We start from the raw sequence: 16,786 nt of genomic DNA, 5'->3' as shown, positions 1-16,786 counted from the left end.
ATTAGAATGCTCTCTCTCTTTCTCTCTTCATATGTTTCAAAACGAATTTTTCTCACAACCTATTTTTGCCATAAAACAGGAATCACTACTCCTCTGATAATAAATTGTAAATGAATCCTATAATTTGAACCGAATCGGAGATCTCTCCGTGTAGTATGAAATAAACCCATGGGTGTAGGTTGTTTCTACGAATACCGACAAATTAAAGAAAATTTGTATTGAAAAAGGAATATTTTTTCAGGTTTTAATTCTTTAAAAAATTCAAAGCATCAATTTTTTGTAAATGAAGTTGTCAATTTGCAGGAACGAAAAAGAATTCTAGTGGCTTTATCATCGTATGAGGTGAGAGCCGTAGTTTTCCTTTGAAAACAGTTACGAAATGCTAAAATTCAGTGTGCGTGTTTGAACAAAGTATCATTGATGTAAGTTCCCACAAAACCTAACTGTTTCGCGTGTGATTTTGTTGATAATTTAAAAAATGAAAAAATCTCTCTTCCTCTAATATAATATAAAATCACTAACGTAGGGTTTTCTAAAAACACTAAAAACAATATTTTTGAAGCATTTCTTTAATAAATGATCACGTAGATCGGAGCCACTACGCCTTTGATTTTTTCCTAACTAAATCAATCAATTTCACAGGAGAACAACGGTATAGTTAGCAGTGACATCACATAAAATTAGTGATGTAATATGTCTCTAAAAACTATTAAAAACTATTTAAAATCGATCTGTTCCTTGTTCGTGTCACGATTTACTGCTAATTACTCGAAAAATAGGGATCGTTACGCTTCCAGATTTTTCAGTCATGAATTTCAAGAGAAAAGCTGCTCTTTCCTGCTTTAATGTAAAAAAATCAACGACGTTGTTCAGCATTGAAAACTGCAAACAATATCTTTAAAATGTATGCGTTAATTAGGGTGCTTCCATAGGAATTTATATTTATTCTTCGTCGGTTGAAGGTCAGCACCCTCTCTTTTTTTGCAAATACATTCCTCGTTTACAAGGGAAAATCAGATTTCTCGCAGCTTTAACATCGCATAAAATCCGTGACATAATTTGCTTGCAATATACAACCCTGAATTTTATTAAATTGTACTAGAGAATTTTAAGGGAGGAAGAGCTTCTGGCTGACTTTAATATTATTGGGGTAGTTTGTCTTCAAAAGCAGCTAAAAATCCTTAAAGGTAAATATGTTGATCAGCATAGCACAGCGTCTTTATTCAATTCCTCGTAAGACGACGAAAACTACGTCTTGGACTTTTCCTAGATAAAGTCAATTTCATGGAAGAAAAAAGATCTTTTCAGCTTCAATATCACATAAAACCATTAATTTGGCTTCACTCTAAGAAGAACTAAACCATTGAAAAACAATATGTTGATGGCATAAGATGTCACCATTCAGTTCTTCGCAAAATTCGAACTAGTACGCCTATGAAATTTTTGGTAAATGAAGTCGGTAATTTTAAGATTAAAAGAAGATCTTTCTGGCCTAACTAGCTGCTTGCATATGCTTTCAGGATTTAATTCCTTGGGAAATGGAAGTCACTACCTCACTGAATTTGTTGTAAATGAATTTGTGAATTTCAGAGCGAGAAATAATGCAATTACAAGGTTAACATCAAATGAAATCAGTGGCGTAGTTTATCTTTAAGGGCAGTGAAAAATTCTTAAAGCCCGAAATTTTGATGAATAAAATACAAGCCTCCATGTCTCTGAGGTTTTGTAAACATATAGGGTGATTCATTAACAATGGAACAAGCAAAAGTTGGAGGTACTACAGGTCAAATGGTGACAATTGCAGAAAATATGCCTTCTGTGAAAATTGATAGTTCCAGATATATACAGGGTGTTGGAAGTTAAAATTTGAATGAACTTTTTTGCCAGTGTTCTGAAAATATCTAGGTTAAACACTTAAAAATTTGTAAAATTATGTTTTTTTTGGTGACGATTTTTGGCGATTGTTGGCAATGCGTAAATTGTAATATGTATCTTATTTGCCACCAAAAAAAAATATAACTATAAATTTCCAAGTATCTAACCTACAAATTTTCTGAATAATGGCAAATATTTACGTAAAATTTTAACTTTCAACGCCCTGTACACACAGGGTGTTCCTGAGATTACCGTACAGTGTTTAGTCAAAGGTTCCAGATTAGCAATTAGTTCGAAAAAACATAGAATGTAAGTTTGTCTAGAACGTGTTATTTTCGGTTGACGAATTCTTGTTCAAACGTTGTATGGTTATTTCAGGGACACTCTGTATATCTAAAACTATAAACTTTCGCATAAGGTACATTTTCTCCAATCGTCACCGTTTGACTCTTAGTATCTTCAGCTTGCGATTATCTCATTGTTAATAAATCACCCTGTAGTTGTAAATATCAATGACAACTTGCAGTGAAATGAAAGTAAAGCATTGAACTTTTCCTGGTTTCAAAACTAGTGGCGAAGCATGTTTTGGAGGAGAGATAAAACTGCCTGACAACCGTAATGTTAATACTCTGTTTCCGTTGGTTCACCTACAGAGTGGTATATCGTGCGGCTCTAAATCCCCCTCCCCCAGTTATTAACAAATTATAATTTATTTATCTTCAAGTGATCAGTCAAGTGATTCCCCAAATGAAAAACTACATTAAAAATTGTGTTACGATTCAAAATTTGTCAGTTAGTCAAAAATTTTATGAAGAATGCAATACAAACTCAGTTAAATAACACATAAATAATGGAAAAGCTTGTTTTATGATAGGAAATTGGATTATTTTCGATTTTGTGTTTACAAACGGTCTTTGGTTAAACAAAAAAAAGGATAAGAAAAATAAATAAAAATAACCAAAGACTGTTTATGAGCACAAAATCAAAAACAAACTAATATCCTTTCAACAAATAAGTTTTTCATTATTTAACTGAGTTTGTGTTGTATTTTTACTAAATTTGGACCTCTTCTCAAAAATTAATCAATAGATTTTGAATTGCAATAAACCATTGTATGTAAAAAAATAATAATAATTTGAGGTGAGCCTTGGCTAATATTCCAATTTAAAAAAATCCGCCATTTTATACTACCGCTGACGTAAGCAATGTTTAAAAAAATCAACAAACGGTACAAGTTAGTATTTTTTTGTCTTATTTAATGATGCTTTTAAATTTTAAAATAATAATAAATTGTAAAAAATTAACGGTGGGGTGGGAGAGACAACTTAGAGCTGCACGACATTTTTGTTGCATGAAAATTTTAGTTTGTATCTGCAAATATCCGACGATTTATTGAATTAAACACGTATCCTACTCGTAAAAAAAAAACAAAATTTGCGTAACTAAATGAATAACAATTCCTGCAAAAGGCCTGGATTCGGTAGTTCGGGATGAGGAACAAAGGAATCGGGAAAGTGTTTATGGGGCACATGACGTGAATTTACCATATAAAGAAACGAGTGCCAGCAACTGTAGTAGCATCGATCAATTAAAAACGAGTGCAAGAATCAAATAGAAATAGAGCTAATACATGTGCTTGAGTGTTGAGTGCTCTCAGTGGCGGCCGGGTTGCAATCCTTCACCTGATTTCCTCCTGGGGGGCGGAAGTCCACACGAGGGGCGGCAAGAATCACACGTGACCGATCAGAAACTGATGACGGTTGATGCAACATAACACGCGTTTAGTTAGGTCAAAAAACGGAGAAAGTTGAAGAGGTCAGAAAGAGAAAAAAAATTAATTGAGGACTGCTAACCCAACGCGTATTACAGGATAAAGTAGTGACAGTAATGAGCTAATGCACAGAACACATTAAGTACAGATCCTAAGATCTGATCTATGCATTCCAGGAACAAATGAAGCACACCAAAGTCACCAGATATAGAACATTTTCTTTTCGTTTAGTTTGTTCAAGACTCAAAAACTCTATATGCGGCGACTCTACGTATCCCTAAGAAATCTCGTTGTCGAATTGCGATAACTCTGGATTAGCTTGGATATAGATTTTTAAAGAAGTTATCGCAAATATGAACGAGATCTATAAAAGTGCAGCTTACGGTTCGTGTCAACGCTTGTCCCGGGAATTATAAACACGCTCTCGTAATCACGGTAGGACTCGGATTCAACCGTCCTACAAGGAAAAACTGGCTCGGAAAATTTGCCTCTATTAATGCAAATCGCGTGTCACCGATTAAAGCTAAATAATACCATAACAGAACTTCACTATCCTTTTAGATTTCAGTTGAATCAAAACCAGCTAGGTTAGTTCAGGTTAGAATAAGAGATGAAGACGTGCAAAGGAAACTTACTTTTTCAAAGGCACTTGACTTTCGGTGGCTCCGCTTCCGTTACGGGCATCGGATATTCTACAGGCTACCATGTTGTACGCTGAAAAAAAATCGAAAAATACATTATCTCTTGAGGTTCCAACCACTTTTTCTTATGGAGGTTAGTGCTTATCAAAAGTAAGCTACGAAGCTCTAGAAAGTGCCATGTAAATGGAAGTATTAAAGTTGTTCACTCATTAATTTACTACCTAGCTCTATTACAGTTCAAATAATGGTCATATGCAAGGTGATTCGTTGACAATGGGCCGAAAGCTGGAGATTCTACGGGTCAAATGGAGACGATTGGCGAGAATATACCGTATCCGAAAGCAGTTTTGGATGTACAGGGTGAGCCTGAAATGACTATACAACGCTTGAACAAAAATTCGTCAACCAAAGGTAGGACGTTCTAGACAAATCTACATCCTATGTTTTTCGGAATAATTGCTAAATGCTTTTATCGATTTTCCCCAATTTTTTTACTTAGAGTTACTTCATAAATTGACGTGTTTTGACGCAAGATGATTTTTTTTTAAGTGAGAAAATATAAAAAATTACGCGTGATTTGCAAATAAAAGCTTGAATTCTTGTTGTCCCTTGTACGAATAACTTACTTTTTTTTCTACCGCTAGTCGACTTTATGTTAAAACTTTTTTGTCTCGTGCAAAATTTTCGTCAGGCATACAGTTTTTCTGCAAAAAAATTATTTGCGATAACTTGCGACTCATCAGTGTTGTCTAGTCAGAACGAAAATATTAAAAACGTTTTCATTTTAATTAATTACCAGGATAGTGTAATTTTTGTACCAAATGTTCAATATGTTGACTGTTTTTCTGAATACCTGAATAAATTTGGTTAAAAAAATAAATCTGTGCTTTGGGCCTCGTATCAGCCTTTTTTTAACATTGTTTTCGCAACAATAATGAATTGTGAGGTATCATAGATCATTTTTTGTAGAAAAACCCTATGTCTACCGAAAATTTTACAAGAGACGAAAAATTTCAAAGTAAAACCAGTTAGTGCCAAAAAAAATTTAAGTCCGTCATACAGGAAGTAATAAAAATACAAATTTTTGTTAATGGATCATGCGTCTTTTCCACATTTTCGCGCATTAAACAGAGATTCCCCTTGGGTCAAAACACGCCAATTTACGTATTATTAGTTTTAGTTCCGAAATTAGTGAAAATTAATAAAGTGGTTTAAAAATGATTTAGCAAAAACTATAGTCATTTGAGAAATTTGACGCCCTGTAGAAGCAAAACGAGGCAACATTGGGCATAAGTTTGAGTAGCACGTCTTATTTTTGGTTAAATAATTTTTTATCAAATGTTGTACGGTAACTTCAGGGACACCCTGTACATACAGTGTCGAAAGTTTAATTTTAATTCATTTTTTCGCCATTATTCTGAAAATACCTGAGTTGAACACTTGAAAATTTGTAAAGTTATATGTTTTTTAGCTGAGAAATAAGGTACGTTTTGCAATTTTTGCGTTGCTAATAAATTATTATAAATTATAAAATTTAAATATAATCTTCGTTAAACAGATTTTTCTCGAATACGGATCGAGATATGGAAATGACATAATAATACACAATTAATGGAAAAATGATTGCTCTTTCAAATTTCGCATTAGACATACAAAATAAAAAGTGATTAAATGTAAATTTTGTGAAATTGGCTGTAAGCGGCGCCCTCTATTAGCAACTCGGAAATTGCAACACGTACCTTATTCATGAACTGCAAAATATAATTTTTTAAATATTCAAGTGCCGAACCTATAGTCCGTCTTGTGAATATAAAATAGCCATTTAAACAAACCAAACGTATGATCTTTAGGCTGGTCGGCCCTGATTGGTTGGTTGTGCCGTCCGAACGACCGATATTTCAAAAGGGCGATGGCGTTTCACAGGGTTGAACTCGTTTCATTTTGAATAAAGAGTGTTTATTGCAAACATTAAAAGGTGGACACTAATTAAAAATAGCTGATAATGCCTTTTTTCGTGCAGTAGGTGTTAGTTTTAATAATCATTGAGAAATATAATCTATTAAACGTGCTTGTTTAAAACTTTTTCAGTGTAATAGTGGTCTGACTACGATCCTTTTCAATATTTTCGTCTTGAGTGAAACACATGAATGTAACATGCATTTATGTAAATGAATATTTTATCTTCGTAAGACAGAGTATAGATGTTCTCAGAATAATGGCAAAAAAATTATTTACAATTTTTACTTTCAACACCCTGTATATATCCGAAACCGCCAATTTTCGGATAAGGTATATTTTCGCCAATCGGCAACGTTTGACATTGCAGTACCTCCAACTTGGCGTCACTGGAAAGATCACCAACCATCAAGAAAACCTATAAAGCATGATAAAACAACTTAGTAAATACCACCAAAGTTGGAGGAAGAGAACCAGTGTAAATAGAGACTCGTGGTATGCCTAACGATGCTGAGTATCGTCCATCAAAGATATTGGCAATATTTGGAATGTTAAAGAAAATATATATTCTGCTTGGTGAGGCAAAATTGTCACCCTGCATATAGGGCGTTTCAAATTCGATTATCACGATTGGGATCTCGGAAACCAACCGAAATTCGAAGAAATTTAAATGAGGGATAACCCCTAAAAAAATTTACAACGCCAACGACTATAACGGGATATTTTGTTTAATCATGTAATTGTTTGTCCGAAAACACCAACCTATTTTGAGATTAAAAAATACTCATTATACCACTGATTTGAATAGGATATGTCATTCTTACATACCTATTATATCGAGTAACTTGATAGCCTTAAACGCAGAGGCGTAGCAAGTAAGCCTTGTCAGTTTTTTTAAGCGTCTGCGCCACTAACTTTAATGGAATACGTTCTTTGTACGTATCCATTATATCCATGAAATTTGGGAATTTTAACAGCTTAAAGCCAGAAGCGCATTATGCGTACTTTATCCGGGTTGGAATATTTCCTGCTTCCAGCAATTTGTTTTCAAGTCCAAAGACGTATCAATCTAGTTTGTAAAATGTTTTATTAATTGTTAGAAGTAATTCTAACAACTTGAGTTTTTGCATATTATTACTTTTGAAAAATAACTCTACTGTTACTAACTTCCATGGAAAATGTTGCTTATGTACATCTATTTTATTTAGATCCAAATTAGCAGTTTGATCGATTGAAAACAGAGGCGTATCAAGCTGTATTTGAGGGAAAAAATAGACCATTATACGATTAATTTTTTTAAATTGGTATTTATAGAAATTGTTGACGTTCGAATAAAATAGTGCATTGCTCTTTAACCAAGGAAGATATGAGCGAAAGCACAAAAAGGCCCAGACACAAGACTGGCAACTTTGAAAGTCTGATGCGAAACTTTATTTTTTTTAATTTTATTTTGTGCAATTAAGCGAAAAAAAGAATTTATAAAATGTTTTAAAATATATAGAAAATGTGTGTAAATGATTTCTTGAATTTCTTTCAACTTTTTTGAAACTCTTGTTGTAAACTCAAGATGCAAATTTCTCATTCTTAGAAAGTTACAAGATTCTTGAGGTTTGAAGATTTACCAACAAAAAGATGGATACGTTCCGACTACAGACATTGCAAAGCTTTAGAAAATCTTTAAAAAAGTCTTAAGTTTTGAAAATAAAACATTTAAACTCTAAGAAAAAGTTCTTAAAGATTTTCATAAATCTCTAGAAAGAACATGTCCGGGAAACCTTCAATCTAAAAAGGTTTGGAACCTTACATTTTCCACATCACCTCATAACCTTGTTTGCCTGTCATAATACCAGGTGATGTCCAATTAATGAAAACAAAAACTAAGACTGACGTTGTCAGTTATATGAATAAACCATAATAGCAGCAGTCAAAATTTGTGTAATTATGGGTTTCTTTATTTCGAAAAACTATATTAACGACTTTACCCAAAACCATCGAAAAGACAAATTCCATCATATGTCACTAAGTTTTTAACTTTTCTTAAACTTTCATATCGATCAGTAAAGACAAATGATAAGCGCAACGTTGCCAACACTTAACAAAAATCGGATAATTACGTGTTTCCGAAAATCGATAAGTGTAAATATTTTAATAAAATGTCCAAATTAGAATTAGATTATGTATTATTATTAGCTCACTTAGTTGTTTATTGGAGTAGTTGCTGCACAATTTGTGTGCTCTAAAAGTGGACTTAAAGTAATGTTATCGCGTGTATTGTGCAATGATTGATGAACTGGCCGATTTCAAAATGAAAGCTATAAAATGACAATAATCGAACAAGCTATAAATAGCGACTGTTTAGCTTTACCTAAAGAATACATACATTTTAGAGAGAGCTTACGGTTTGAAAGAAGAAAACAGAAGTTAGTGTCCGATTTTAACTGAAATTGATTTCGGAACTTTACCCTTAAAAAAGGTAATATATTACATGACAAAACACCTTATCGCCGACCTCTCTGCCTTACCTTTTTCTTGTTTCCGTCGCTTCCTCTTGTTGCATATCTTAACGGCGCACACGGACAGAATAATGGCGACTATAAAGAAGAGAATTCCTCCCACTACTCCGGCAGTTATGGCCTGAAATTGACAAACGTTTTCAGGCATGTAATAAGGAATTATAGGGGCAAAAAGTACCTTGTGCTTCACACGTGCAGGCACTGAAAATTTCACTTCTTCGCTACCCTCGTAGCTTTGGGTACCATGGGCGAAGATGCGAAAGTAATATGTACGACCTCCAACTAGATTTTTCACTAATGACATCAAATTTAATTGTTACAACAGCCACGTTTGCAAGGAAAATGAATACCTAAATAATGAGTATCTTCGGGCCTAATTTGAGCCTTGTTCAGGGTCTTCCAGGGCCCATCAGTCCTATACTTAATCACATAGTGATGAATGTCCACTTTGGGTTCAAGGGGTGACATCCATGTGATCAGGAAACCATGATCTACTTCAGTTACAGTCAAATTTCTTGGAGCACCAGGTTTTGGACCTACGAAAATGCAAAAATAAACATCGCCTGATGCTCGTTCCACTGCAGCTCTTACCCGAATTCTCGCTGGGGTTTTGTGGTGAAGGAGTGGTGGTAACGAATAATCCCACATCTATGCAAGAAAGACATCATTAAAGTCGCAAGTCTAATACAGCCAACAAAGTTCACCTAAAGTCCTAATGGTGAAAATCTTGCTCATCATTCCATCACCAAGGGCATTCTTGCCCACCACTTGGAACTCGTAGATGGTCCCAGGTGCAAGCCTGTTTATGGTCACTTGAGTGCTTCCAGAAGGAGTCACCGGAATTGTGGCCCATTCAGAAGTACCTGATTCTCGGTACCATAAGGTGTATTCTTGCTTATAATCCGGGCCCCCACTGTACCCTGCAAAAGCAATTTTTTTACAAAAAAAAATTCGAGATTTGTTAGGCAATCTTACCAGGCATCCAGCTAAGAGTGACGCTAAATTCAGTGGCGGATCCGGTTAAATTGTAGGGGGCGTGCGGTTGAGTACCCTCCACAACCAGTTGAGTGGACAGGACTATGGTTGCTACTTCATTGGTGGCTACGCATTGGTAGAAGCCGAAATCTGACCTGCGCAGGCTTTCGATGGTGATGTTTCCTCCTACGATTTTGGCCCGGTTCTTCGGAAGAGGAGTTCCTGAATTGAGACAGTACATTTTCAGTATTATTCAACTCAGGAAATGTTTTTCTTTTTAATGACAGAAACGAAGCAAAGTTTATAAAAAAACATTAAAACAAATTCATAGAAAACATGAATGGAATCATAAAAATGCTATACCAATCAAGAGGTAAATTAGCTAAATTTCAAAGTGAAAGGCATCTTTGTGACTAAAACGAGTTTTCGCTCTCACCATCTCTTCTCTGCCACTGTATAGCAGGTTTCTGTGTATCCTCCGCTCCCATCGCTTCACAATGCATCTCCACAGTCTCCCCTACCTTCTTCTGGTACATGGGCTCAGGTTGCACAGTAAACACTGGAGGTTTTTTCACTAAAACCTCCATCTGACCAGAACTCCCTTTAGTCCCATGAGCATTGTACGGAGTACAAGTGTATTGACCCTATTAAAACCCCAATTTAATCCGCTGCAATTATGCTGCGTGGCATTACAAACTTGATGGTTTTCATTGACCCTGGTGAATAGCAGAGATCCATTGTTCATGACAACGACATCTTTAATTTGATATGGCTCTAGTACTCGCTTGTCCTTGGTCCAGGTGACGTACTGCATGGGGGGATTGGCTTTGATGTAGCACTGAATCACCCCTGCCAGACGAAAGGGCAGGTACTGAACTGTAGGGGTGAACGTGACTCTGGCGGGGTCTAATGAAGGATTAATTGAAGTGGATGATGTAGTTTTTTAATTTAGACTTGCATTCAACATCTAAATAGGCCGAAGCGCTTTGGGGTTCTCCAATACCATTGCTCACTTCACACAGATACTGTCCAGAGTCCTCGGGAATAACTGGATTAATTACCAAAGACCCATCTTTTCTCACTGACACTCTCGTTTCCAGGGCTGCTAATTCCTTCACTGGAGCCCCCTCTCGAAACCACTTTACAGTTACATTTCCAGGTTGTGCTTTTGCTTCGCATTTGAATTGAACCTACGAGTTTAATGCGTAAAATAGGGACTTTCATACTTTTAAAAGCTCACTTTCTCTCCCTCCTGGGCGGTTTTGTTAGTCGGCGGTACCATAATGACAGCACCTCCAGCTATAATAACCCTCGCAGAGTGAGAAGTCTGGCCCTCTCCATTCCGAGCTATGCAAGTGTAGTCGCCGATGTCCTCGTGCCGAATGTTCGATATGCGTAATTCAGTTCCATCGTTGAATATCCCTGAAAAGGACAATAATGACCTGATTAAGGGAAGGGAAATATCTGTTGCTCTAAACCCTTTATCGGCAGAAAGACTTCGATTGTTCCCTTCGAGATATGACCGCAACGTCGACCGAAATTCCCTCATGGCTTTCCCTTAAAACGAACACTTCTTTGTGAATCAGACGCCTTTATACTAACCTGAACTCAGAGACAACTATTTAATCTGATAGGGAATATTTCCGCAGAAATATTCCGTGAAGATAGTGGAAAATCGCGAAATGACGTGGCTTAAAGATAAATTTTGCTCAAGAAACAGGGCTCAAAGTCGACCCTTAACAGAGCTTTTGAATGGGGACGATGTGAGTATCTTCCCTGAGCGGTAAAATTTGGTTGACTTAGATCCTAAAAAGATGCTTAATTGGACCAGTATTCCAACCATTTCGGAATCATTCACAAGTTTATTCCACAGAAAATCGAGTCAACTTGAAATACACGATAAGGCACTATTTCGTTCATGATGGTTTTAAAAAGAACTGAAAAATTTACCCTCTCACTCGCGTTTAGGGAACGATGGCCTTCATTATCTACTCCTTCGATACATATTATTTAACCTATTTCTGGCCTAATTTTACATAATTATAGAAACTCGTTTCTTTCACGTGATAAAACTGTGGCCTTAATTTAATTGGGCAAAACTTCAATTTTTAGTATTTTTCGTAACTCGCAATTTTAGCAAAAACAATGTTTCAACGAAGCCAAATCTGGAAGAGCTATACTAACTCCTATCCTCCATCACTTTGAAAGGTTCGTGAAATATGCACAGAAATTAAGTAGCTCATATCAGCTCAATTATTTTTCTTTTAATATTAAGGTTTGTCAAAACCTGACAGGTCCTATTGTTCCAATACTGCCGAATCGACAGTAATCAATTTCTAGACACAGTAAGTGAAACTTTTCATTACCTAATGTAGAGGACAAATCAACGGGATTGGCATCTTTATACCAAAGAATCTCTGGTGTGGGGGTGCCTTCCGCCTGACAGTTGAGAATAATAGCATCCCCCAAGTTCACGTAGATAATGTCCTCAGGGGTGACCACAAATCTGGGGGACGCGTGGACGTCCAAATGGAACCAGGTGCCGTTCTTGTGTTGGTTCGGGGAACGGTTGAGGAATACCACTTTACATTCGTACCTGGATAGAAAATTGAGTTACGCCTTCGTTTCTCGAAGGTACAGAAAGCTTACCATCCTTTATCGGATTCTCGGATGTTGGTGAGATTGAGCGAGGCTGCGCCATAATTCGAATCGGGGTTGACGCGGGCAACGCGCCCCTCATATCCCTCCCCGCTGTGGGTGGGGTAGCTCTCATACCAAATGTAAATTGGAATGTCCTGTCCCTTTAAAAAGTACTCAATCAAGGTACGGCTCTTCTAGGTGGAAAGGAAACAATGAAAAAACGACTTTAATCCACTTGCGACACTTCGTGTTGGAAAGGAAGGTGTCCCTGCTCGATGTAGTTTAGAAATCAAAATAAAATAGATAATTGAGTTGAAAATAGGAAATCGGCGAAGAAATCTGCTCGCGACATATCGAGGCATTTTCGCCCGAGTTGACGACACGCTGAGACAAAATATTTTAACTGCAATGTATCCTTTAAAACTAGATTTCTCTAAAACGGCTGACCTGTTTCTCTTTTTAAGTGCAGCACCCTTTTCTGCCTCGAAATCACGAGAATTTCTCTCCTATCCCTTAATTCGATATCGCGTTTCGTTTTAAAAATACAAATATTAGAGTTTTGCATTAGGTGTAGCTATGTTAGTGATGCTATTGTAGTTTGATAATCAGTACGAACCAAAGCAGACGGTTAGGTGAGCAAATTTAACAAGTAACGTAAAAGTAATTTAATGCACAGCTCCGATATATGGAATATCACGCAAGCATTACTCAACACAATCGACTCACAAAGTACACCCACTTCCATATGAAATGCCCCCCACATGGTAATAATGACCATTCAGTTTTTTAATTTCAGCAAAATAATGCTTCATAACACAGTATCAAATGATTAGAGTTTAAGTTAGGAAAAAAAAACAATATTTATTAATTAAAAAGTTAATAATGAGTAACGTGGCCTCGTGCAGCAATGCAATCAATGGCCTATCTTTTTTGTTGAAAATCTTATCATTTGATGTTCTATAATAAAACATCATTTGACAAAAACGACTTCATCATTATTATTATTATTATTGGGTGGTGCATTTCATATGTAACTGACTATATATCGAAGTGCTTTTGAATTTCGTTATAAGGTTTCTATAAAATGGGGAAAATTTACCCTATTTACGTTGAGACCTCATGGATATCATATTATCTAACAGTAATGCTACAAACGATAAATTGGTGGTAAATCAGCACAAGTAATGGTAGAGTAAATCACAGTATTTATGCGTAGCGGGGTTCCCATGGATCTTCCCCGAACTGATCACCGATATTGGGTAAACTTTGGATGTTTGCACAATCGGCTGAACTAATATTTACTTGTGGCTCACTCTTTTTCTCTTTGGATATGCGCAATTCTTAATAATCTCTATAATTTCAAAACTACATTGAAAATCCATCTAAAACCCACCCCGGTACACAGATTTTTTTTTTAAATTCAAAAACAGCATTACATAGGACCAAAAAGGCTCTCTTTGGACTTTTGTTGTTTTTTAATTTTGCTTTCGACGTGGGAGCGCAAAATTGACGATTTTTAAAAATCGAAACATGGGTCAAGCGGCATCTCAAATTAAAGATATTTTTTCAATAGTATATTTAATGGTGTATTGCGATTCAAAATTTATAAATTAGTTTTTGAGAAAAGCAGCTATAAATTTGGTTAATGATGTAATACAAAATAAGGCAAATAGTACGTAAACAAAGAAAAAACTTGTTTGTTGATAGGAAATTGCTTTTATTTTCGACTTTGTGTTCAAAAATTTTGGCTATTTTTTTTTATTCGTAGTTTTGAAAGACCTTTAATTTAAGATGTCACTCAACCCATATTTGAATTTTTAAAAATGGGCCATTTTGCGCTAACGGTTAGGTAAGCAACATTTAAAACAGTTAAAAAAAAATAGTATGTTACATAAAGTATGTTCGGAATTTGTGAAAAAACTCAAAAACGTCGTAGCATGCATGGGGTTCCATAAGAAAAAAATCCATTTATCCACTACTATTCCCTCAAAATGCACAACTAAAAACAATATTTGGCGTGTTCCAGAATTGCCATGAAAACCATTTCGTTCAATTTTTAACGAATTTATGCGGAACTTTTGGTCCTCGCTGTATAATTTTAACCCCGTTAAACTTCCACCTTTAAGCAAAACCAGAAATTAGCCTGAACCACCCAGAAAACTTTTCCTTTGTTTTGTAACTGAGTCTTCAATTTTCTTGCCACAAAAATTCAGGAAATCACTTCAAGCGTCTCATGTCTCGGCCCATGGCTTTTTGCTCGTCTAGCAAAAATTCGTGTCGTTTCCGAGAAATCTAGTTTAAAGTCGACCTCTAAATTTTCCGTGTAAAACTTCAATTGTTGTTCAGTTTAGTTGAGATTACTTACATTGAGAAATGAAAATATGTCACTTCAAATGGAGAGAGGGAATCTCCGAGAAAATCTCCCGGAAAATTTTACATGAGGTGTTGTCTGAATAACAAGATCGAGCTGGGATGAAAAGGCCTAAACGAACAAACTTCTACAATGCTCTTAACTGACGCGATCGAATAGGAGCAAAACCCTACTGAAGAGCCCATCTAAACCTCTATCACCAGTTAGAGTTGTACGAAAATTCCAATTACATCGAATTAAAGTCATTTTATCATTGCAAATACCGAAAACTACAAAAACCAAACAACAGCATGCAACAACAATGGCTACAAGTATCCGAATTTTCAACGCCAAAAGCTTTGCACACCATATGAATATCGCCATTTTGGTAGATCAATAACGGCATTTGATCCGCTTAAAAAGCCTTTTCAGAAAAGATTAGTATCAAAGTTTTGCATTGTTGCTTTCGGGCCATTCATAACTTGCTGGAGTATGAGAGGCACGTTTTCGATGTCAAGTACAGACGACAAGTTTTGAGGGAAAACTTTTATTATCGTAAAGCAAAGCACATGCATACTTAAAGAGATAGAGAGAGACTGATGATTCATCTGGATTAGTTGGTTATTACACGTAAAGTGTTAGTAGCAGAAGTGCTGAAATGGTGTTTGAGTTGAAAGTTGAAGTTGAGCTAAAACGGCAATAATCGATCAGTCTGCTCTCCATATCCCCTTGTGACAGAAGGACTTTTGCGGCAATTCCGGTCAATGACGGGGGTCCGTGGTTGGCACAGTGACACCCCAATAATACTACCCTCAAATTTACAGTATATTGTTCCAGCTTTGAAAGCACTTACACCCATTGTTAACTATGACCTGTTCGTGAAACAATGAATAAACGACATTAGTAAATTTTATTCATCGTTTAGTTTACGGCGCGCTCTTCCAGGACAAAAACACCTCTTAACACGAATACATAAATTAAAATAAAGTGGCCGTTTCAACGTCGGCGGACCTCCAGTTGTGGGTGCGGTTTTATCCATTTAAGGATGTAAATGCTTTCAAGAACGAGAAATACCAGTCTTTTATATGAAAAATGTTGCCGAGGCTGTGGCGGTGGGGAACGAAACGACCGCCGCAACTTTTAATGGAGGATTTTAGTGGAAATGCTATCCAGAAACACGTGCCGCAGCATAACGTGAAAAGTTTTTTTAATGCTTTATGGTACTTCCAGGGGAGGAAAAGTACAGGATCTGAGCAAAAGTTTCTCAGTGGAGAAGTGCCAGAAGGGTCTCACGTCTTAAATTTTAGATTCAGATTTGAGACAATTTTTTTTACTTTTCATTACAACAAAGCAATTTACATATGTCCAGAATGATCAACGTATCCTTCAATCGATTGCGCCCTCTCTCCCTTTCTTCGCTCGCCATGGTCCTTTGCAACGCAAATTTGTCTGGCCTTAATGGAGGATTCGAGACCACTAATCCAAGAGAGAAAAACTCGCTTGAAATCACGTCAGTTTCGCCTTTTTCCGTGGCTCCGTCTATGTCCGAAATGACCAACAACTTCGTCATTTCATTGCACCCTCTCCCTCTTGCCTCACTAACCATGATCCTTTTCCATGCAATTTTTGCTGGCCTTAAGGGAGGATTCAAGACCACTAATCCAAAAGAGAAAAACTCGCTTGAAATCACGTCAGTTTCGCCTTTTCTCGTGGCTCTGTGTGTGTCCAAAATTACCAACAACTCTGTCCCTTCACTGCAGCCCTCTCCCCCCCTTTTTTCCCCTGGCCATGGTCTTTTTAAATATAAATTATTCTAGCCTTAAGGGAGGATTCACGACCACTAATTCAAAGGAAAAAAGCTCACCTGGAGTCGTGTCAGTTTAGTCTATTCTCGTGAATTGGAGGAGCCCAAAAGAACCCCTGCTCAAATTTAGATATTTCTTTATAATATTCCTCTTTTACACATAATTATCTCCAAAATCTCTACTTAGAAGACCATCACATGGACTCATAAGCCCAATGTTTAACTTACTTTACGTCTCCTTCTTATCTATCTAACAACTTT

At 36.3% G+C, this 16,786-nt stretch overlaps 1 protein-coding gene across 5 annotated transcripts in view; it reads right to left on the bottom strand.

Moving 5' to 3' along the window:
• Positions 1–16,786, bottom strand: part of tutl (turtle) — a 75,211-nt gene that overhangs the window by 8,268 nt on the left and 50,157 nt on the right. For 2 of the 5 annotated variants that reach the window (XM_066286554.1, XM_066286571.1), the window contains exons 4-16: positions 12,381–12,532; positions 12,098–12,327; positions 10,972–11,153; positions 10,690–10,921; positions 10,429–10,637; positions 10,168–10,375; positions 9,732–9,953; positions 9,461–9,676; positions 9,348–9,404; positions 9,107–9,292; positions 8,935–9,050; positions 8,766–8,877; positions 4,282–4,360 (exon numbers count right to left, since the gene is read on the bottom strand). In XM_066286554.1, the coding sequence (XP_066142651.1) occupies positions 4,282–4,360; positions 8,766–8,877; positions 8,935–9,050; positions 9,107–9,292; positions 9,348–9,404; positions 9,461–9,676; positions 9,732–9,953; positions 10,168–10,375; positions 10,429–10,637; positions 10,690–10,921; positions 10,972–11,153; positions 12,098–12,327; positions 12,381–12,532 (2,201 nt within the window). Of the gene's footprint in view, positions 1–4,281; positions 4,361–8,765; positions 8,878–8,934; positions 9,051–9,106; positions 9,293–9,347; positions 9,405–9,460; positions 9,677–9,731; positions 9,954–10,167; positions 10,376–10,428; positions 10,638–10,689; positions 10,922–10,971; positions 11,154–12,097; positions 12,328–12,380; positions 12,566–16,786 lie in introns of all 5 variants that reach the window. The other 3 variants (XM_066286562.1, XM_066286534.1, XM_066286544.1) reach the window with 3 other exon arrangements.

Source organism: Euwallacea fornicatus, chromosome 1, assembly GCF_040115645.1.
Source record: "Euwallacea fornicatus isolate EFF26 chromosome 1, ASM4011564v1, whole genome shotgun sequence".
In the NCBI taxonomy this organism is placed as follows: domain Eukaryota; kingdom Metazoa; phylum Arthropoda; class Insecta; order Coleoptera; family Curculionidae; genus Euwallacea; species Euwallacea fornicatus.
The sequence above is the reverse complement of the archived record's forward strand: the minus strand, read 5'-3'. Positions and strand labels throughout refer to the sequence as shown.